At 42.5% G+C, this 24265-nt stretch overlaps 1 protein-coding gene across 1 annotated transcript in view; it reads right to left on the bottom strand.

The window, feature by feature from the left end:
* LOC141165727 (dynein axonemal heavy chain 3-like) overlaps nt 1-24265 on the bottom strand; it is a 2796342-nt gene that overhangs the window by 1743337 nt on the left and 1028740 nt on the right. Inside the window, exon 27 of the mRNA XM_073651577.1 lies at nt 23033-23231. Within this exon, the coding sequence (XP_073507678.1) occupies nt 23033-23231 (199 nt within the window). The remainder of the gene's footprint in view (nt 1-23032; nt 23232-24265) is intronic.

Raw genomic sequence — 24265 nt, 5'->3', positions numbered from 1 at the left:
TGGTGTTCGCTAATTATTCAAGCAAATTTTACATTCAAAAAGTCAAATGGCGCTCCATCCCTCCTGAAACCTGCTGTGCACCCAAAGAGTGGTTTTCCCACATGGGGGTATCAGAGTGCACAGGAGAAATTGCACATCTTTTGGCGTCCAATTTCTCCTGTTAACCCTGTGAAAATAAAAAAATTGGGGCTAAAAGATAATTTTTGTGGAAAAAAGTGATTTTTTATTTTCACGGCTCTACGTTATACACTTTTGTGAAACACTTGGGGGTTCAAAGTGCTCACTATACATCTAGATAAGTTCCTTAAGGGGTCTAGTTTCCAAAATGGTGCCACTTGTGGGGTGTTTCCACTACTTAGGCACTTCAGGGGCTCCCCAAATGCAACATAGCGCCCGCTAATTATTTAAACAAATTTTACATTAAAAAAGTCAAATGGAGCTCCTTCCCTTCCGAGCCATGCCTTGAAACCAAACAGTGGTTTCCTCCACATATGTGGTATCGGCTTACTCAGGAGAAATTGCACAACACATGGGATGGTGCAATTACTCCTGTTACCCTTATGAAAATGCAAAATTGGGGACTGAAAAACATTTTTGTGGGAAAAATGTGAAAATTTTATTTTTATGGCTCAATGTTATAAACTTCTGTGAAGCACCTGGGAGTTCAAAGTGCTCACCACACATCTAGATAAGTTCCCTGAAGGGTATAGTTTCCAAAATGGTGTCACTTGTGAGGGATTTCCACTGTTTAGGCACTTCAGGGACTCCCCATACGCGAAATGCCATCCACCAATTACTCAAGCAAATTTTACATTCAAAAATTCAAATGATGCTCTTTCCTTTCCGAGCCCTGCCATGCAACCAAGCAGTGGTTTTCACCTACATGTGGGTTATCGGCATGCTCAAGAGAAATTGCACAACATATTTTGGGGTCTATTTTTTCCTGTTACCCTTGCAAAAATAAAAGTAAAGTAACATTTTTATGAAAAAAAAAAGTTAAATGTTCATTGTTTTCCACATTCCAAAAATTCCAGTGAAGCACCTGAAGGGTTAATAAACTTCTTGAATGTAGTTTTGAGCACCTTGAGGGGTATAGGTTTTAGAATGGTGTCACTTTTGGGTATTTTCTGTCATAAAGGCCCCTCAAAGTCACTTCAAATGTGATGTGGTCTCTAAACAATGGTTTTGTAAATTTTGTTAAAAAAATTAAAAATCGCTGGTCAACTTTTAACCCTTATAACTTCCAAAGAAAAAAAAATTTGGTTCCCAAATTGTGCTGATGTAAAGTAGAAATGTTATTTATTAATTATTTTGTGTGGCATATCTCTCTAATTTAAGGCATGAAAATTCAAAGTTTGAAAATTGCAAAAGTTTCAAAATTTTAGCCAAATTTCTGATTTTTTCACAAATAAACACAAGTCATATCAAATAAATTTTACCACTACCATAAAGTACAATATGTCACAAAAAAACTGAATCAGTGAGATCCAATGAAGCATTCCAGAGTTATTACCTCATAAAGTGACACTGGTCAGAATTGTAAAAATTGCCCTGGTCATTAACATACAAACAACCTTCAGAGGTAAAAGGGTTAAGGACCTGGAGATTTTTAATTTTTGCACTTTCATTTTTCCTCCCTTCTTCTGAGAGCCAGAAGTTTATTATTTTCCTTCGTAATAGCTATATAAGGTCTTGTATTTTGCAGAGCCAATTTTAGTTTTTAATGATACCATTCATTTTACCATATAACGCAGTCAAAATTTTAAAAAAGAATTAGAAGTGAAATTAAAAATAAAATACAGCAATCCACAGTTGTTTTTTTGAACCATTGTTATTCTACAGGGCCCTGAACACATCTGACTTTTTCCTCGGGTTCTGTGCAAGGAAAGAAATCGCAGCATGCTAGATTTGTATCTAATATTTGGATTGCACTTGGCCATATAAGTTAATGAGTCCGTGGAAAAAATCAGACCGCACTCGCATGACATTTGAATGTGGTCCAATTTTCTTGGGATGATAGAATGGAGAAGACTGAGAAATTTTTTTTTCCCATCTTCTCCTAATTCAAGAAAATTGGATCACACCATGATCACACTCTGACGACGGCAATGGAGGAGACGGATAAATTACTTTCTCCGTCTCCTCTTCACCTGTGCTGCGATTCTCTCATGAGAGAGAATCGGAGCACAGTGAACTGACAATCGGCCCAGACTTTAACAGAGTTTGAGCTGAATGTCATTTGCGTAATCTGCCTGATTCTTTCACATGAGAGAATTGACGGCCGTGTGACCCCAGCCTAAAAGGCATAATTGTCTGTAATATTTTATCTCTTCATCTTAGTTGAAGAGTGAGACAAGTGTCAAATATTGCTCTATCCAGATATTTAACAGTTACCTTGAGTGTCTGCTACTTTAGAGAACTTCCCACTTTTTAGAGACATTTAGCATAACAAATTACTCATGACCGAACTGCATTATTATTACAGTAAGGTATGCCTGAAATGTTTTTTTATTGCTTGCTAAATAATAAGAAACAAATCTTGTAAAAATTCCTCTATTCCTATTTGCATTTTAAGGGAACATTTGAGTTTTATCTCCTTTATTCTTTTCACATTTGGTTCCTAGTTTATACTGCGAGAACATGAAAACATTTTTATTCGTGTTTACGTAAAGGTCAGCATGTGCTGCGTTAAAGAAAAATGTGGTAAATAAATGGCTGTTCGACCATAAACGACAGGTGGTATTTGAATCACTCTTGTTTTGTAATATTGAAGCTACTTTAAATGTATTAGCTCTGCCAGAAACAAACAAATCACAAGCAAACTTGCTGTCTGCATGAACATAGCTACATTAATTGTTGTCTAGAAATGGCAGCATGACATTATTTCAGCAAGACACCAGTAAGACACCGAAAGACATTAAAAGAAATGTTATCTGGCAGGAGGGCATTTTTCTAAAGTTCCTATGGTGAATCATTATGCTCACTTTGTACAAACTAAATGTGTTAGAAGGTATTTATATTAAACAAAGTTTCTTCTGAGGTTGCCATGATACAAAGACATTAAACATTATCTTAGGCCACACACAAAATGTTCAAACAGACTATGCTCTGCATTGTAAATGCTTCATATAAAAAGACTATTGAACTGAAAAATAAAAAGTAAAAATAGAACTTTGTTATAACACAAAGTTTAATGTCTAGGTTATAGGGATACATTTCATATAAAATGGATAGAATAAACTTGAGCTACTGTTAGGTTAGATCCTGACAATCCTGCCAGTTGACAGTGATGAGCGAGCACTAAAATGCTAGGGTACTCGTTGCTCTGGTTGAGCAAATTGGAATACTCGGGTGCTCGACCCGAGCAACAAGCCCAATGTAAGTCTATGGGAAACTCGAGCATTTTTCAGGCAGCTCCCCCTGGCAGTCTGCAGAGGGCCTAAAAATTGCCCAAATCGATGTGAACAGTGCTCAAAAGACATGGGAACAGCATGGGGAAGACCCCTGGAAGCATTTCTGACTCCCAGGTCACTGCCTAAAAGTGTGCCCATCATAAGTAATCCTTGGTGCATGCGAAGATGCCTCCCGCCATGCACCTATCGTTGCAGACTTGCAACAATCACCGTCCACGTCCTTGTCCCAGTGCAGCGTTCAGTTGTCTCTACCCCATTCCTTGGAAGGCAAGCGCAAGTATGCAGCCAGACACCCACCCACCCTCAGGCTGCAATACTATACTGCCAAATTTTTGACAGCTGCTTGCACTTGAAATGTGGCCTTTTAACCTTCATCAGGCTGCATAATTTTACAACGTTAACAGGCTGCAGAGTTACAATTGTACCTTCATATATACCTCCACTGTGGGAAGACTTTCTCCTTTACTTGGTTTCAGAAACTAAAGTTCATTCAGCTACAAATGTTATGCTGATATCTATTGGCCAGTGTTGTTACTGCTCACTTATGTTGCTGTCAATTAAGTTGATTCAAACTGGGAGTGGCTTCTACTTCTCTTCCTGCCTCCCTCCTCTCAGTAGCCATTTTGCTGTTCATCTCATTGCTGTGAGCACACACATTTCTAGGCTTGTGAAGTCTTCAATTTCTTGGATACGAAGGTAGGAAAGTCTCACAGCATCTAACAGCCAGTTATACCTTCATTCGCCTTATGTGGGGACAGAACAGTCAGAAATTGTCTTTGAGCCTGGACTTGGCTTACATATATTTTGTATGAAACTTATCACTATAGGTATGATTTTTATATGAAAAATGGATAATAATTAGTATCTACATACTGTTTTACGATGTTTTACTTATATTCAGCACAAAATAAAGATGGTGGCTCTGTTACAATTTTCCTACTGGTCGAAAAAACAGTCGAAGATGGAATGAAAATTCTGAAACCGTATACAGTTTACATAATATATAAATGACATTTATAAATAATTATCACTAGAAATAATTTACTTTTTTATCTGCACTTTAGAATCGAGTTTCATTCTACATGCCACGTGTTACTGAACTAAATTACGAAGCCAAAATTCATCTACCAAGTCATCATGAGTGATAGTGATGCTGGATCTAGTTTCCGCCATAATCCAAGAAAACGTGTTTGCAGGTTAGTATCATTTTGTGAAAAGCCAATAATGTAGTATTGTGTAGTATTTCGGAAAATTATTTATTTTTCATTTTTTAATATTTACAGATTTACGTCTGACGAAATAATGCGAATGCTAGAAGAATCTGATTCTGAGCATGAGGAAGAACCATATGTTGCATCTGATGATGAAACTATGTACCACAAGTGGATGTTACTGATGAAGATTCAGACATTGAACAAGAAATGGTCAAAGAGCAGGAAAAAGAATACGACTCAGACGAAAGTGTTGAGGATGAGTCTGTACCTCAAAGTGCAGGCGACATTTGGACTGCTAAGGATAAAACTCAATGGTGTAGTGATCCACTGCCAAATGCACAAACAAAATCTCGTAATGTCCTACGACAAAGAGGTGGCCCTGCAGCAATCAGCAACCAGTGTACAGCCAAAGAGCTATTCAAGTCAATCATGACTCCCGAGATGTGTGACATCATATTACGAGAAACGAATCGAAAGGCCAAGAGAGTTTGTGATGCTTACAACAACGAACTGGTACAATGTTTTCCTCATTCTTCTGAATGGCCACCACAAAAAACATTCAAGCAATTTACTGAAGCTGAACTCCATGCATTTTTGGGCATACTGATTGCTGCTGGTGTGCACAGAGACAACAAAGAGAATCTGGAGTAAATGTGGAATGTTGCTGCTCTGCCTCTTATACGTGCAGCCATGTCTCGTGACCACTTCAAGATGATACTCAGATTTATCAGATTTGACAACGAAAAGCTGCACCAATACGGGACATCTGGACAATGCTGAACAGAAATCTGGAGAGAGCCTACAAGCCATATAATTGTATCACCGTCGACGAGCAATTATTTCCATTTAGAGGCCATACTAAATTTACCCTGTATATACCTTCAAAACCAGCTAAATATGGCATAAAGATTTTCTGGGCTTGTGACTCGTCAAACGCCTACCCATTACAAGGTCAGCTCTACACTGGGAAACCAACTGATGGTCCTCGACAAGTAAACATTGGTGAACGAACAGTATTGGACCTAGTGAGCTCGTATAAAGGCTCTGGAAGAAATGTCACCGCCGATAACTTCTTTACAACCATGGAACTAGCTAAGGTATTGAACTCCTGGAACATGACACTAGTTGGTACAGTGAGAAAAAACAAAAGGTTCCTACCTAGCAACATGCAGCCTGCCAAAGAAAGGCCTGTAAACTCGAAAAATTTTGCCTACAATCATGATGCAACAGTCTGTTCATATGTACCAAAGAAGAACAAATCATTCGTGCTTCTATCATCTATGCACATGACGGGAGAAGTTGAAAAGACACTAGCAGCCAAGCCAGAGATAATAAAATACTACAACAAAACAAAAGGCGGAGTTGATGTTATGGATAAAATGTTGGGAGAGTACACTGTGAAACGACGAACATTACGTTGGCCTCTGGCATTTTTCTACAATATGATTGACGTCACTGGGTTAGCATCCTACATCATCTACAGAGAACACAATCCAAGCTTCAGGACAAAGGATCAACGAAGAAAGTTCCTGAAAGATCTCGCAAATCAGCTGTGTATGCCTGCAATTGAAGATCGTAGTACAAACCGAATGATGATGAGAAACCATTTTCTTCGAGGTGTAGTAGAAATGGTGCTTGGACGATGCATTCTGGTAGCATCGCAAGCAGCAGCTGGCCCTCAAATACCTCATGGTAGTCGTGGACCCTCCCCTGTTGTTGGTAGTTGCTATGTCTGCCGAGACCTGAGGCGAAAACAACGTAAGACTAGAAAGTCTTGTGTGGTTTGTGTGAAACTCATTTGCGATGAACACTCGGTAGCAAAGACAACATGCATTACTTGCGAAGAAAATCAATAAAAAAAGTTTCTTACATTTTCTTTTATAATGTAAATGAACAGTTTTTTTACTTGTTTAGAATAATAAAATAGCATTATCATTAAAAAAAATATTATTTTTTCCTTGCATTATCTTCATTCAAAATATATGAGGGTACATTTGTACCTATGCAGCTTGTTATGGATGCAAAAATGTCTCGACCCCTTATCTCGGAAGGGGGTGGAGATATTTTATTGAAATTTGGCCAATATATTCTGGACCAAAACTGCAGAGATGTCACGAAATTTCAGCCCTCTACGGCTTTTCAAAAAAAAGTTATTGCAATTTTAAAACGGAATAGTTACAATTGTACCTACTCAGCAGGATGAAGGTTAAGCTAGTGGAGGCAGAAGTTGTCCACAATCTTATGGCGGCAGTGACTGGTTATCCATACTCGGTCCCCAGCCGCCACTATTTGTCCCGGTGTCGTCTACGCCTTCCACAAGCACGGGTCCCACAACATTACCTATGCCCTCCCCAGTGTACTTACTGGGAAGGACCGCCTAACCACAAACATGTGGTCAAGTGAATGTGGCCAAGGATGGTACGGAGCAAGCCCACAGCTTTTTTTGCTGAGTTGTATTTCACCACAGCCATATTCTATAGCATGGTGAAAGGACTTGGGAAACCATATCTACCCAGCTGTCATTTCTCCCAGGAAGTCCTCTAAAGCTGTTTTCACTTCAAATGTGGCCTTTTAGGCATGTGAAGGCAGAAGCTTTTCATAACCTCATTACGGCAGCGGCCGGATGTCCATACTCGGTCCCCTGTCGCCACTATTTATCCCGGTATCGTCTCCGCCTTCCACAAGCACCGATCCCACAACATTACCCGTGTCCTCCCCAGTGCACTTACTGGGAAGGACCGCCTAACCACAAACACATGGACAGGTGAATGTGGCCAGGGACGGTATGGAGCCAGTCAACAGCTTTATTTGCTGAGTTGTATTTCACCATAGTCATATTCTTTAGCTTGGTGAAAGGACTTGGGAAACCATATCTACCCAGCTGTCATTTCTCCCAGGAAGTCCTCTAAAGCTGCTTTCACTTGAAATGTGGCCTTTTAGGCTCATGGAGGCAGAAGCTTTTCATAACCTCATGCCGGTGGCGCCCGGATGTCCATACTTGGTCCCCAGCTGCCACTATTTATCCCGGTATCGTCTCCGCCTTCCACCAGCACGGGCCCCACAACATTACCCGTGCCCTCCCCAGTGCACTTACTGGGAAGGATCGCCTAACCACAAACACGTGGACAGGTGAATGTGGCCTGGGACAGTACGGAGCCAGTCCACAGCTTTTTTTGCTGAGTTGTATTTCACCACAGCCATAATCTTTAGCTTGGTGAAAGGACTTGGGAAACCATATCTACCCAGCTGTCATTTCTCCCAGGAAGTCCTCTAAAGCTGCTTTCACTTGAAATGTGGCCTTTTAGGCTCGTGGACGCGGAAGCTTTTTACAGCCTCATGCTTCATGCCTCGTGTCCATAATCGGTCCCCAGCCGTCACTATTTCTCCTGGTGTTGTCTCCGCCTTCTACAAGTGCGAGTCCCTGAACATTACTGCTGGTACTTTTCTGTGGGAATTTGCTTGCCTCCTACCAGCCTGAAATATTTCCAGTAAACTATGGTACGACACCATGGTATTAGCACTGCCCCCAGTACTAGTAGCGAAGCCATCCCCAATTTCCTTCTCAGGAATTTTATTTGGTAGATTGAGTGGCTGCCCAAATACATTAGTTTCTCAAAAAGGAGCTGAAGATAGAGTGACAGTAGGTGCAAGTTTCTCCAGCCTGTTAGATATTAGAGGGTGAACGGTAGCACATTGGATCAATGGTTAGCACTGAAGCCTTGCAGTGCTGGGATCCTAGGTTCAAATCCCAGCAAGGACAACATCTGCAAGGACTTTGTATGTTCTCCCCGTGTTTGCGTGTGTTTCCTCCTCAGTAAAAATAGAGTGTCTGGAAACCTTCCCACACACTTTTCTTAGCCAGGACTGCTTCTCGGCAGGGTTGGACAGTCCCACCAAAGAATCGTCTGTTGTGCCTTGGCAACAGGAGAGTTCATAATAGCGCTAACTTTGCAGTTGCTATGGGGCTCTTGAGTGGGTGAGAAAGGTGAGCCCTCAGAATCAAATCCTATGGTGGGCACAATGTTTTTCAATCTGAAACAGCTTCTCAGTGGGAGTTGGGAGTGGGACTTTGTATGTTCTCCCCGTGTTTGCATGTGTTTCCACCTCAGTAAAAAAGCAGCCATAGAGTGTCCGGGAACCTTTCCACACATTTTACTTAGCCAGGACTGCTTCTCGGCAGGGTTGGACGGTCCCACCAGAGAATCCTCTGGTGTGCCGTGGCTAGCTAACTTTGCAGCTGCTATGGGGCTCTTGAGCGGGGAAAAAAGGTGAGCCCTCAGAATCAAATCCTCTGGTGGGCACAATGTTTTTCAATCTGAAACAGCCTCTCAGTGGGAGTTGTATTTCACCACAGCCATATTCTTTAGCTTGGTGAAAGGACTGGCGTAGAGGGAAACCGTATCTACTCCGGCTGTCATTTCTCCGTCACCAGGTTCCACCCATTGTCACACACGACCATGCCTGGCTGTATGTTCAGCGGTGAGAGCCACAGATCAGGCTGTTGTGTTACAGCTTTCAACAACTCTGCAGCGCTGGGCGGTTTGTCACCTAAGCATTAAGCATGTTATCTTCAGCACAGCCTGTTGCTGCTTGGCCAAGGCAGTGCTGCAGTGCTTTCAGCTTGTGACTGACGTGGTCATTTAGAAGATGGTGGAGGAGGTGCAGGAGCTTAACAATGTGTTTACATTGAGGTTACATTGGCGACTCTGTTTTTTATACTAAAGAAAGATCCTACTGTTTTTGTTTTTTTTACGTTATTTTTTAAGACAAATGCATTCACCGCAAAATGTAATTTTAACGTTTTACAACCTTATCTGGCAATGTGGTGTGTGACACATCATCAGACACATCCTGTTTCATTTATGATGGAGGGACTCTGAAAGTCACAAAGCCTACTTTTATAGGGCCATCAGGCGGCCCTTACTATTCTTAAAAGGCCAGCAGTGGGCCCTCGCTATTGTTAGAGAGCCATTAGCCGGCTATGCTTTGTTGTTCCCATTATTAACAAGTGGGTCTCCTATACTGTTATTGCGTATGCAGTGACTGCAAGGGCTGCTAAATATTCGGACGCAACCCAATACCCCTTTGAAGAGACATAGAGGAGGGTCTCAGTAAAAAAAATGTTCCCATTATAAAGGAGCGGGTCTCCTATTGTGGTAATGCCCATTCTGTGACTGCAAGGGCTGCCAAAATTTGGGAAAAACTCCACTAACAATTTAAAGACACATAGAGCAGGGCCACAGTAACAAGTACGACATGTTCCCATTAGAAAGGAGAGGGTCTGCTATACAGTTATAGGGAATGCAGCGAGTCCAACAGCTGACCATTTTAGGAAAAACCCCACTAAGAATTTAAAGACACATAGCGCAGGGCCACAGTAACAAGTACGACATGTTCCCATTAGAAAGGAGAGGGTCTGCTATACAGTTATAGGGAATGCAGCGAGTCCAACAGCTGACCAATTTTAGGAAAAACCCCACTAAGAATTTAAAGACACATAGAGTAGGGCCACAGTAACGACAAATTCCCATTAAAAAGGAGAGAGTCTGCTATACAGTTATAATGTATGCAGTGAGTCCAAAGGCTGACCAAATTTAGGAAAACCCCCACTAAGAATTTAAAGACACATAGTGCAGGGCCACAGTAATGACAAATTCCCATTAGAAAGGAGAGAGTCTGCTATACAGTTATAGGGTATGTAGTGAGTCCAATGGCTGACCAAATTTAGAAAAAACCCCACTAAGAATTTAAATTCCCATTAGAAAGGAGCAGGTCTCCTATACTTGTAATGTCCATGCACTAAGTGTATGAGCTGACAAACATTTACCCCTGGGAGTATACATGAACATACTATATAATTTTTTTTTTTTTTACGGGCATCATTAACACGCTTTAAAAAAATTATGTGTGTGTTGCATCACGGACCACGGTCACCCTGGTGATATGGTGGTGAAGGATGAGGATGAGGAGAAGGAGGAGGACAAGAGCAAATAGCCAAAATCAGGAAGCGTATACCCATGTGTGGGTGTGAAGAGGTGCATGGGAATACACCTTCCAAAAAAAGACTCTGGATTTGAGTTTATGTTACGCTTCTATCATTCGGTGGTGTTGAGAAGTCAGGCCCAATCCAGCCCTTGTTCATTTTTATAATAGTCAGCCTGTCTGCATTTTCAGTTGACAGGCGGATGCGCTTATCAGTTATAATTCCACCAGAGGCACTAAAAACCCGCTCTGATAAAACGCTTGCGGTCGGACAGGCCAGGACCTTCAAGGCTTAGAGAGCCAGTTCATTCCATGTATCCAGCTTGGATACTTAATAATTATAAAGCACAGAGGAATCACGGAGGACGTTGCTACGGTCGGCAAGGTACTCTTTCAGAATCTTCCCAAACTTTGCACTCCTTGTGAGAGTACTCCGCACCTCAGGGTGTGTGCGATGGGAGGGTCTGAGAAAACTGTCCCAGAACTTTAACAGTGTTCCCCTGCCTCTGCTGGATTGCATTTGTGTCTCTCTCACCTCTTCTCCTTGGTTGTCCAGCGAACTGTGACCTCTGCTGCCAGCGTTTTCAGATGGGAATTTTTTTAATAGTTCCGCAACAAGGGCCTTCTGGTACTGCCCCATTTTTGTAGACCTGTCCACCTCAGGTATAAGAGCGGGGGTCTAGAAGTGTCACCAACCAGTAATGACGGTCACCCAAAATTTTGAGAACGCGAGCGTCATGGGAAAGGCAGCGTAACATAAACTCAGCCTTGCGTGCCAGACTGCTAACAGGCAAGACTTCTGTGTCCTCACCAAGAGGATGACTGACCATGCTCTCCTCCTCCTCCTCCTCTCTGTCCTCTGGAATTCCATGCTAAACAGACGGTTTGAGAGTTGTGCAGGTAGTACCATCTATAGCGCATGAAACTAGCTCCTGTTCTTCCTCCTCCTCCTCCTCTTACTCATTGTCACTGAATCCACATTGGGATGAGATGAGACTGGGCTGTGTGTAATCATCCTGTATGGTTCCTTGCTCCATCTCATCGTGCTCTGCCTGCAATGCATCCTCTTTGTGAACAGAGAGCGTTTTCAGAAGCAGAGAAGAAGGATGGTGATGCTAATTATGGCGTCATCGCCGCTCACCATCTTGGTGGAGTCCTCAAAGTCCTCAAAGTTTTGGAGGATGGTACAGATGTCTGATATCCATGTCCACTCTTGAGGTCTTATGTGTGAAGTCTAAACTGAATACCGACGTCCTTGTTGATGCTAGTACTCAACAACTGCCCTTTTCGGCTCACAAATCCTTCCCAACATCTGCAACGTAGAGGTCCATCGCGTGGGGACATCACATACCAGTCTGTGAGCCGTAAGCTGCAAACGCTGCTGAAACACGGCAAGGGCGGTGGAAGCTGTAGGTGACATTCTAAAATGGGCACACAGGCGGCGTACTTTTGCAAGCAGATCTGGAAGCTCCGGGTAGGATTTGAGAAACCACTGAACCACGAGGTTAAGCACATGGGCCAGGCATGGTACGTTAGTGAGCTCGCCTAGCCTCTGAGCTGCCACCAGGTTCCGTCCATCGTCACACACGACCATGCCTACCTGTAGGTTCAGCATTGTGAGCCACAGATCTGCCTGCTCTTTCAGAGCTGTTCACAACTCTTCAGCATTGTGCGGTTTGTCACCTAAGCATATTAGCTTCAGCACAGCCTGTGGCCGCTTGGCCGAGGCAGTGCTGCAGTGCTTCCAGCTTGTGACTGATGTGGTCATTTTGGAGATGGAGGCTGAAGAGGAGTAGGAGGCTGAGGAGGATGTGGTGCACAAGCTGTATAATGTGTGGCAACCCTGATTGACCTAGGGCCCGCAATCCTTGGTGTCGGGAGGACGTGTTCCGTCCCAAGGTCCGACTGGGTCCCGGCTTCCACTATGTTAACCCAGTGTGCCGTCAACGAAATGTACTGTCCCTACCCACAAGCACTTATCCACGTGTCCGTGTTTAGTTGGACTTTCCCGGTAACTGCGTTGTTGAGGGCACAGCTAATGTTTTGGGACACGTGCTTGTGTAATGTGGGGACGGCACACCGGGAGAAATAGTGGCAGCTGGGGACCGAGTACAGAAGGATGGCTGCCGCCATCAGGTTGCAGAATGCTTCTGTATCCAATAGCCTAAAAGGCAACATTTCGAGTGCAAGAAGGCGTGAAATGTGGGAAGTTGTAACTGTGGGGCGTTGGCTGCGTGTTTACGCTTGCATTCCAAGGACTGGGGTATGGACAACTGAACGCTGCGCTGGGAGAAGGACGTGGATGTGCTTCCTGATGCTGCTTCTTGAGAGTGTGCAATGAAATGTGCAGGGCAGGAGGCATCTTCGCATGCGCCATGGACAGGGGATAGGCTTGCATGCACAACAGCGGAAGAAGCAATAGTGCCACCCGCAGACACTGTTCCTGGACCCTGGGGTTCGGCCCACAAAGTTGGGTGCTTTGCTGCCATGTGCCTGATCATGATGGTTGTGGTCAGGCTGGTCGTTTTGCCACCCCTGCTGATGCTGGCCTGGCAGGTGGTGCAAAAGGCCTTTTTGGGGTTATCGGCAGAGTCTTTAATAAACAATCAGACTCGGGAAGATCTAACAGTTGTACTGGCAACTTCCTTCGTGTTGGTGTTACGGGGAACGGTTGCCTGCCTTCTGTCTGCGGCCACCACACTGCTTCTTCCTGCCTGTTGGAGTGCTCTGCCTGCTTCCCCTTGTGTGCTGCTGTACTCGCTCTGCATGTCCTCCTGCCAGGTTGGGTCAATTACTATTGTTACGATCTGCAACATGTACTTAACCCTAGAAGTTGTTGAAGTTGTTGCAGAACACAAAAAGACAAACTGACAAAAGTGTACTAGAGGTCCCAGAGGACCAAGCGAACTTGACAGAGAAAGGCACCGAAGTACCAGGCTAGAAAAACAGTCAAACACTGAAGTCCAGCACAGCCAAAAGGGTGGAGCTGGAATATAAAGGCAGATGGTCACGTGACCTCAAAACACAAGATGGAAAAAACAAACAGGAGGGTTCTAACAGTACCCCCTTTTTTATGAGGATCCTCCGGATCCTCCAGGCCCAGGCCTTTCCGGAAACCTCCTGAGGAAAGCTTTAACAAGCCTAGGAGCAGTGAAATCATCCGTCCTTACCCAGGAGTTGTCTTCGGGACCGAAGCCCTTCCAGGAGACAAGAAACTGTAATCTCCCTCTATGCCATCTAGAATTCAAGACACGAGAAATTTCATATTCACCGTCTTCCACAACAGGAGGAACTGTGACAGTGGCGTCCCTATCAGATAGATCAGCCTTTTTCAACAAGGAAACATGAAACACAGGATTAATCTTCCAGGAAGTAGGGACATCCAACCTAACAGCAGACGGGTTAACAACCTGAAGCACTTTAAATGGACCCACAAACTTAGGACCCAGTTTTTTAGAGGGAATCCTCAACCGCACGTCCTTTGAGGACAACCAAACCATGTCACCCACAGTAAACAAAACCTCCTTACGATTCCTGTCAAAATACTTCTTGGACTTCTTGTTAGTCTCTTGAAGGTTGCAACGTGCATTAGTCCAAACTCTCTTCAAATCACCGGAAAAATTCTCCTCCTCCGGCACCGCCGACCCCAATTTGGAAAACGAACCAAAAGACGGATGTCTCCCAGTACAACAAAAAAAAGGAGAACACCCAGCAGAGGAGGATGTAGGATTGTTAAGAGCAAATTCTGCGAGAGGCAGAAACTCAGACCACATCTCTTGATTGTCCGCCACAAAACAACGCAAAAACTGTTCAACATCCTGGTTCTTTCTATCAGTCTGTCCATTAGACTCAGGATGATAACCAGACAAAAATGACAAATGGACCCCCAACCTGTCACAAAAAGCACGCCAAAAGCGAGCTACAAACTGAGGTCCTCTATCAGCAACAATATCCGTGGGAACGCCATGGAGCTTGACAATCTCCTTAACAAACGCCTTAGCAAGTGTCTTGGCGCAGGGCAACTTGATGAATGGAACCAAATGACACATCTTACTAAAATGGCCCACGACCACCCAGATGACAGTAAAACCCTAGGACACAGGAAGATCAGCAATAAAATCCATTGTGAGATGCATCCAAGGCGCACTAGGAACCTCCAGAGGACAAAGCAACTCCGCAGCAGGAGTATGTGAAGCCTTTGACCTAGCACACACAGTACACTAACACACCCACTTAATGACTTCCTTCTGCCATCCAGGCCACCAAAAACTGCGACTGATAAGTCTCTTAGTCTCCGAAATTCCTGGATGACCTGCCAACCGAGACTCATGACACTCCACAAACAAATCTCTCCTAAAGGCTCTAGGCACGAACAACCTCCCATGGGGAGTGTTAGATGGAGCATCATCTTGAGCTTTCAGAATCCCAATGCCGCCACCACAACTCCATTCTGTAAAATGCTCTCCTCCTCGGCACCGACTGTAGGAGAGAAGCTGCGAGATAAAGCATCGGCTTTAACATTCTTAGTACCAGGGATATAGGCAACAGAAAAATGAAACCGAGAAAAAAAAGTGCCCACGGGCATTCAAGTGCTTGGCAGCATCCAGATAGATCAAATTCTTATGATCGTGAAAACCTGAATAGGAAATCTAGCGCTTTCCAAAAACTGACGCCAATGTTCAAAAGCAAGTTTAATAGCCAGCAACTCCTGATTTCCAACATCATATTTCAGTTTGGTTTCCGAATTTTTTTTCGAAAAGAAGGCACAAGGATGTTCCCCACCCTTGTTCTCCTGAGACAAAACTGCTCTGACACCCACCGATGAAGCATCGACCTCGACCAAAAAAGGCTTGGTCTCATCAGGCTGCATAAGGATAGGGCCAGAACTGAACCTCTCTTTGAGATACTCAAATGCTTCAATGGCCTCAGTAGTCCACTGGGCCGTATTCGCACCTTTTCTGGTGAGATCTGTTAGAGGTTTACCAATTACAGAAAAATTCTTAATAAATTTCCTGTAATAATTGGCAAAACCCAAAAATCTCTGTATAGATTTCAAACCAATAGGCCTAGGTCATTCCTGCACAGCCTGACCCTTTACAGGGTCCATCTCAAAGCCCTCGCTGGAGACAATGTAGCCCAAAAAACTAATTTTCTGCACAGCAAACTCCCATTTCTCCAGCTTAGCAAAGAGTGAATTATCACTCAATAACTGCAAAACTTCACATACACTCTGCCAATGGGACTCTATAAAAGGTGAGTAAATCAAAATGTCATCCAAATACACAACCACATTCTTACCAATCAAAGGTCTCAGGATGTCATTAATAAGGTTCTGAAAAAATGCAGGTGCATTGTTAAGACCAAAAGGCATCACCAGATTCTCAACATGACCTACCGATGTGTTAACAGCAGTTTTCCATTCATCACCCTCCTTCACTCGTAACAAATTGCATGCCCCCCGGAGATCAATTTTGGAGAACCACTTGGCCCCCACTAACTGGTTAAACAAGTCAGGAATTAATGGCAATGGGTAGGAATTGCGTACGGTAATCTTATTAATTTCACGAAAATCCAGACATGGATGTAAACCGCCGTCCTTTTTTTTAACAAAGAAAAATCCAACTGCCACAGGTGACTTAGAAGGTCTAATGTGACCAGCAGCCAGGATAGTATGTGTGAACTCCTCCAAGGCCTTTCTTTCAGGGATAGTCAGATTAAACAAGCGACTCTTGGGAAGAGTAGCTCCCGGAACAAACTCAATGGCGCAATCATAATCCCTATGAGGAGGTAAAACTTGCAACTCCTCCTCTGAAAAAACCCTCCAAAAATCTTGAATAGGTACCGGTAATTCCCCTTTTGCCACAGCTGCAATGCGACCATTACAACATTTATCATACCACTTATGACTCCAAGACTTAATCACATTAGTAGACCAGTCAAATAAGGGATTGTGCAGTTTTAACCAAGGCAATCCTAGAACAACTGGAGAGGGTAAATTATCTAAAACAACCAAGTCCAAAATTTCTTGGTGAACTCCATTGATAGTGAGGAGAAATACAGCAGTCTTATGAGTAATACATTTCAAAGGAGTGTTATCAATTGCAATCACAGAAATAGGTGATGACAAAGGTTTAGATTTCAATTTAAGGTTTTCCAAAAACCCTTTATCAATCACATTAAGTGTTGAACCACAATCCACAAATAGCTGAAATTCAATCAAATCTTCCTGCAAAATAGTATTCCCAGAAAGAAATACTCCTGCAGAGCGTAAAGAAGCTATACAGGCGTAACTGACCTTTTTTTTTCTTTACTTAAATGACGCTCACAATACTTAATCAAATGGTCAGCTTTACTACAATAAAAACACAATCCCTCGGTAAACGTCCAGTCTCTTTCCTGAGAGCGGAGTGACATCGCCCCAACCACCATCGGTTCTCCGCCATCAGAGCAGATTTTCTGGGGACTAGGAACTGACATTACAGGAGTCTTTACCTCATTGAGCCTGCACGTCAGTCTCCTGTCTATACGAACAGCTAACTGCATAGCATCTTGCAGAGTCTCAGGTGCAGGGAATGCAATTAGCAAATCCTTAACCTTTTCACTCAGACCAGCAAGAAATAAACATCTCAGCGCAGGATCATTCCACTTAACTTCCGAAGCCCATCTCCTGAAGTGTGTGCAATAATTTTCAACATCATCTGACCCCTGATTCAAACGCCTGAGTTCTGATTCAGCAGATGAGATTCGATCAGGATCGTCATATAATAGCCTCATAGCAGAAAAAAATTCTTCAACAGACCTTAAACACGGATCATTAGGCTGGAGAGAAAAGGCCCACCCCTGTGGTTCATTGCGCAAAAGTGACATAATAAAACCAATGCGCAGTGATTCATTCCCAGAGGACCTTGGTCTCAAACGAAAATATAACAAACAAATATTTTTAAAGGAAAAATAATCATGCTGTTTACCATAAAAAACATCAGGCAGTCCTACCTTGGGTTTGACAAAATGCACTCCAGAACAGCTACTCACGTGTTGCTGAAGTTCGGCCACCTCCAGAGACAATCCCTGCAGGTGTTGAGCCAAATCCTGGACGGAAACCATACTGATCCCCGAATTTCTTTCCTTTTAGTTTTTTGGGCTGGACTTACTGTTATGATCTGCAACATGTACTAAGGAAAGATAGGGGAATGCTGTCCCTACAGTAAGACTAAGCTGAATCCCTACAATGTAGCGGGCTGCCTGTTCCTAGTGAACAGACCCGCCTTAGTCCTCGGCTAGTCTGAACGAAGACCTATAGAATAAAGGGAGGGGTCCCTAAAAGACCTAATGACTGGGACAAAAATGGGACACCTCCTAAACAGAGAAGTTGTTGCAGAACACAAAAAGACAAACTGACAAAAATGTACTAGAGGTCCCAGAGGAACAAGCGAACTTGACAGAGAAAGGCACCAAAGCACCAGGCTAGAGAAACAGTCAAACACTGAATTCCAGCACAGCCACAATGGCGGAGCTGGAATATAAAGGCAGATGGTCACGTGACCGCAAAACACAAGATGGAAAAAACAAACAGGAGGGTTCTAACAACTATATAATCCACCACCTTATCTTCCACTTCCGCACTCTGGTCCTCCTCCTGACTTTCTGGCAATTGTGTTGCTTTTGTGTGATTATGGCTGCTCAAATATTTGGGCATTGCTACATGCGATCTCCTCTTGCCCCGCTTCAAGTGGACCGGGTGAGAGGCCCGAATCTATAAATGGAAAAGTGAACAGCTCTTTGGAGTGTCCAAGTGTGGGATCAGTTGTCTCTGGGCACTTGGCATGGTGGGAGGAAGGAGGTACAGGGTGAGGAATATGCGGTCCAGACTCACAGCTACTGAGACTTGACCGTATGGAAAACAAGGTGGTGGTGGTGGCTAAGTGACTGGAAGCATTATCTACTATCCAACCAATAACCTTTTCACACTGCTATGTGTTCAATAGTGATGTTCTGCGGTCCCCTATGAATTGGGACAGGAAGGTCGAGCGAGAAGATGCAGGTGTTTGTTGTGGCACAATTTCAGCTTTCCCACTGCCTCGGCCTCTGCATGCACCATCATGATCATCACGTACAGTTCCCCGTCCCTTGCCACGTTCCTTGCCCATTTTAAATGGAGGACAATATCTTCATCGCTTACAACAAATGACTGCATTTGGAGCGAACTTATATGTGATCCGTGTGACGGAGAAAACACAGTTCTAAATACCTGGCCTGTAGGTAACTATTTTGAACAGCAATCTGGTGTCAATTGCTTCACTGACACACTGAAACAAATTTTTAATGGAGGTCAGAAATGGCAGCATTTTCTGAAAACGTATATGTGATCCGTGTGACTGAGAAAACACAGTTTTAAATACCTGGCCTGTAGGTAACTGTTTTGAACAGCAAACTGGTGTTAATTGCTTCACTGACACGCTGAAAAATTTTTTAAGAAATGGCAGTATTTTCAGTGCAATTATAAGTGATCCGCATGAAGGACAAACCACAGTTTTAAATAGCTGGATTTTTAGCGCTGTAATATGGAAAGGACCTGGCTGTATTCTGCAGTGCCAACAAGCAAATGTCGCAGAAAAACTGTGTTCTCTGGATTGCTTTTTAAGCAATTAATGAGGATTAAGATCCAAAAAAAATTATTCCTGGCCCCTAAGACCTGGGCCTCTTTCTATAAATATCTAACAGCAGCAGCAGCAGATAAAACTGGAATGGAGCCTCTTGTGCTATGTGCACTGTAGTCTGCTATATACCCTGCCAGTCTATATACACTGATATCTCTGCAGATGGATTAGTCCTCAGAAGGACTGTTTGTTGAGATGGATATGTGTCTCTAATATAGTCTGGTACACCTACACTAACTAGAAACAAGAAAATCTCTCTCTAGCTCAGCAGCACCTCTCTCTACACTGTCTGATTCCGGAGTGACTGTGACGAGCATGGCGGCGCCAGGTCTGATATAGAGGACGCTGTGCGGCCAGCCAATCACTGTAATGCCACAACCAACATGGCTACGGCATTACAGTGAGTGGCAGGCAATCCCTGCATGTTCATTGGCACTCTAAAGAGCGCCAAACATGCAGGGAGGAGACCCGAGCTCCTGCCGAGCGACCCCGGAAATACTCAGCGAGCGCCGAGCATCTCGAGCAGTGAGATAAATTCAACTCCTAAGGCTGCAGTCAGATGGCGATATAAATCTGACCGAGATTGGAATGAATTGCAAGGACTGGCCGGCGGCTATCCCTACCCAAGTGTGACAGCTTCATGTATTTTCTTGGCGCTGTAACACTCGGGTTGGAAGAGCTGCCAGCCAGTCCTTGCATTTCGTTCCAATCTCGGTCTGATTTATACGGCCATCTGACTGCACCCTTAGGAGTTGAATTTATCTCCGGTCTCAGAGGCAGATTTATCTCTTTTAAACTCTGTTATCATAGCAGAAGAAAAGGAGTGGGCAAACACCTAAAACTGGGCAAAGCTCTGGTTCCTAATGGATTGATGACTCTATATTACATAGTTATATAGTTATAAAGTTATATACTTGTAGATTGAAAAAAGACTTAGGTCCATCAAGTTCAACACTTCTTCACCAGTTATACATTCCCTATCACTAAACTATTTAAAACCCACAATGCCATTTAAAGTGAGGAAATTATCCAGCCCTTTTTTAAAAGCTGTTACAGTGTCTGCCATTACTACCTCATGTGGTAGGGAATTCCACAGTCTGACTGCTCTGACTGTAAAGAACCCTTTCCCATTATGCTGCCAGAATCGCCTTTCCTCTTCCTGTAATGAATGCCCCCTGGTCGTTTGTAAGGTTTTTGGAAGAAATAAGTCATGTGCCAGTCCTTTGATGTTATAAAAATTCTTATCTCTTCTGTTTCTGCATTTAGTCAAATTATACAACCATATCTTGAAGAGTGACATAGTAAATCCAAACTTTGTCTCAGCCCTGCATAGAACTATTCTGAAACTAGGCAAGGACCATAGATTGATTTCAAAATATTTATCTTTATTCTTGATAGCAGATTCAATAGTTTCCTTCCCTCCCTTATCCACATGATCCAAGTGGGCTTTTTTCTAGGAAGAAAAGCCCCTGATAATATATGCACAATTCAAACTCTTACCCATATAGCCAATTAGACCAATAACCCCTTAACAGTTCTGGCCTTATATATTTAAAAGGCCTTTCATGATCTAAATTGATCCTTTCTACAGGCTGTTCTCTTAAAAATGGGACTTAGTGGTGTTTTCCTAATGATTAAGGTTCTTCACTTCAAATCCACAGCTTATCTAAAAATTCCATCTACTAAATTTTTATGTATTTATATTAAATGTGTGTGAAGACACGAGGGTCTCATGTGGGCATAATACTACTCAGACAACACAGGGTGAAGGTTAAACAGTGTGGCAATAATTTATTGAACCATCAAACAGACAATTGCATATTGAACAGTCCCAGCAAATACACAAGATGGTGCAAATTACCATTATCACCCTTCTGTTGACTTTGCTGGGAATAGAGCAGCTGCGACTCCGAGGGGCTTCAGGGGCCAACTACACCCACCAGTGGCACCCCGCTTTTGAAGGGCACACACAGAAAGGAAGTAATGACAAGCTTAGGAAGCTGACAGTCCATTGAAGTATGTGGCCAGTAGACCTGTGGGTCCCAACCTGGCTTCTCCGAACATATCCATGGAGTCTGTGTTAGTCAATGGAGCAGATCTGTATTCCTCCAGCCATTATCTTGGTCCCTTAGGCTGCCATTCTGTAGAATCAAAATCTGTGTCCCTCTTGAAGGAGCCATGGTGTCCTATAGGGCTGTCACTTAGAGTGTTCCTGGCTGTGGTTTTTGTAAAAAAATCCTTGATACAGAGGCATATCCCCCTTAAATAGTTCACAACTGTCCTTTAAGACATTTAACTCTCATTGTTTCAGTATTTAATCGATCTGCATAGGCAAAGAGGCAAACGGCAGCCATTCAACAATTTACAAATATAAATTCAACCTACAAGAAGAGTCAACATGGAGACTCATGAATAATAGTCCAAGTGTCTTGACCTACTGAAAATAGACATCTGGATAATTAAGATTAAATGCTGTGTCGTCACATTGTGGAACACATAAGAGCTGTCCTTTATCCTCTGCATTTTTTTGTGCTATCAATGGATCCCTTGGTGCTAGCTATATGAGAACTAGGATATTGCGGACGTGTAATAGGTAATCTTCACAGTAAGTTAACCCTGTTTGCTTACCAGCTTCTGCTTACATTAGCAAATCCCCTCACAGCATTGACCAAATGAAATAATATTTTGGAAAAATTTGCTTAAGCTTGAGGCATAAAAATAACTCCTCAAAATCAGATAACTTATTCTGAAACACATATTCAGAATTTTATTGAAATACGTTTTATAACATTGTGCAATATACTATGGAGAAAAATATTGTGAATAGATGCTGTGAAATTTTAACCCCTGTTAGAACAACCAAGAAAAATGTATAATTTGGGGCCCTTAAGGTACAAATAACAGAAACAAAAAAAAACCAAAAGGTTTCCTTATTTAATAAAACTCTAAAAAAGGTACTAAAGCACTTGGCTGCAAACAAACAAAAATGTATATAGGGAATTTTGGGACTGATTTAACTATTTCCTTCCTGTTCCCAGAGGTTGGCACCCTATAAATATGATATGATGCCGCCCCGCTCAATGAAGACAATCCCTCTTTGACCCTATCAAATAACAATATAAATGGTAATATACCAAATGACAATACAGTTTCATCCTATACAAAGGGCGTGTGTCCTTGATGGTGGACAACAACTCTTATAAGACATATTAAACAATAAAAATGAGTTCTAATAGTACCAGTATGGCCTGAATAAAAAGGTACTTAGCTTAAGGAGCTTCTAGGTAATTGGTATCTTGCAGCAAAGTCCTCAAAGTCACAGGGGATACACAATGACAGGCATTGGGGTCATCAGCAGACCCCCAGCTGTCATGGCAACCCATGGATGCCCTATGATCACATGATAGGGGCACCGATGGGTGGGATTAATGACGTGTTTCAGGCCGGCGTGTGTTAAATCCCTCTGTCAGTGATTGACAGCTGGATTTAAGAGGTTATCAGCCATCCATGGCTGTCAAAGGCACTTGATGGCTGATTAAAGCAGCCATAAAGTGCAGGGAAAAATGTTGTCTTGGCATGAGAGCCCAAATCAAGGGCAGGGACATGACCTTTGACTAAATTTATGTCAAAGGTCTGAAGGGGTTAAATATGCAGCACAATTTTGGGCACTAGTTAATGAAAATAAAATTAAGGAATTGGATAAAGTTGAACAAAAGGCAGCAAAGCAAGTAAATTCATAAGAGGTTTATATGCAAAGAGAATTTACCTGAAACATCTATCAGTGAGTGGTGTAAGAACCAGCCTGCTAGAGTTTCCCAAATATTCATAACCATATGGGACACTTGTGGTGACCATTTTGACTACAACACTGCCTTTTTCCCAGTAATATCTCATTTGTGCAATCCAGCTGAAATCTGAAATGTTAGAGATTCCACCTTTGTTCAAACTGGAAACAACATCTCGAGCTGTAATAAAAAAACAATAGTTAAAAATTAATTTGTAAGCTTTGCATAGATGACAAATACAGTATAAATGATGAATGATTAATAGATCAGATTTGCGTTTGGACAGATTTTCTGGTCCTTCAAAAATCACTGCCTATCTCTAAAAAAAAAAAAAGTTGAACGTACACAAATGTGTTTTATCATCATTTTCACTGAAATGTGTCTATGGATACTTTTGACATGAACAAAAATGCCTGTTTATATATGTTAGTTGGTACCTTTAGTTAATAAATCTCCACTATGGTTCAATCCAGTCTGCAATCCTCATTCATTCAGTTATTATCTTTCTCCCTGATATGCAGTTTACAAGTTTCATCATTTTCTTTTGTGGAAATGTCTCTCCCAGAAGTAGTAATATAAGTTATATAGGCTTGATGTAAGGGCTGTGTGTATCCAGAGTGCTGCTATTTTCATTGCTTGTATATCTACACAGCTTATATCCAGAACTTATTTACTCTACATATACAATTCTTCTTTTTTACAGCCTGTTTTCTCTGTCCTGATTGAGATAATTTCTCCCTTTTGCATGATATGTGCCACCATCACCCTTTCGCTATCTCTAACACAAAGAAAGGGAAGGGCAGGGCAGATAGAACTTTCAGAACCTGAAGCAGGAGCTCTGATGGATTTGTAACATTTTTGTAAGAGTAGGCAGCTACATAAAGAACTAACAGACACTCTGCAGCATCAAAATGATAAGAAACTTTTAATGCAAAAAGTTGCTAGAAAGTTGTTCCACCTTGAATTTCAGGAAACAAATGAGTAATAAAAATAATATGTGTAAAGGTGTACATAACCTATTAATCTTAACTAATTATACAAATAATCTCTTTTGCTACATGTTCAAAAGGTAAGCATGGAAGTCTTGAAATCTTCTACACCATGGGTGCTGGCTGCAGAGCAAATTATGCTCCACTAGAAATATATTTGTAATTGTCAGTCTTCACTTACTTTACTTGAGATATTTAGCTTTCTTCCTAGGGAAATTGTGTATT

The sequence above is a fragment of the Phyllobates terribilis genome, unplaced genomic scaffold, assembly GCF_046119375.1.
Source record: "Phyllobates terribilis strain yellow unplaced genomic scaffold, ASM4611937v1 Scaffold_11__3_contigs__length_659146591, whole genome shotgun sequence".
Lineage (NCBI taxonomy): Eukaryota > Metazoa > Chordata > Amphibia > Anura > Dendrobatidae > Phyllobates > Phyllobates terribilis.
This window is presented reverse-complemented; position numbering and strand designations above follow the sequence as displayed.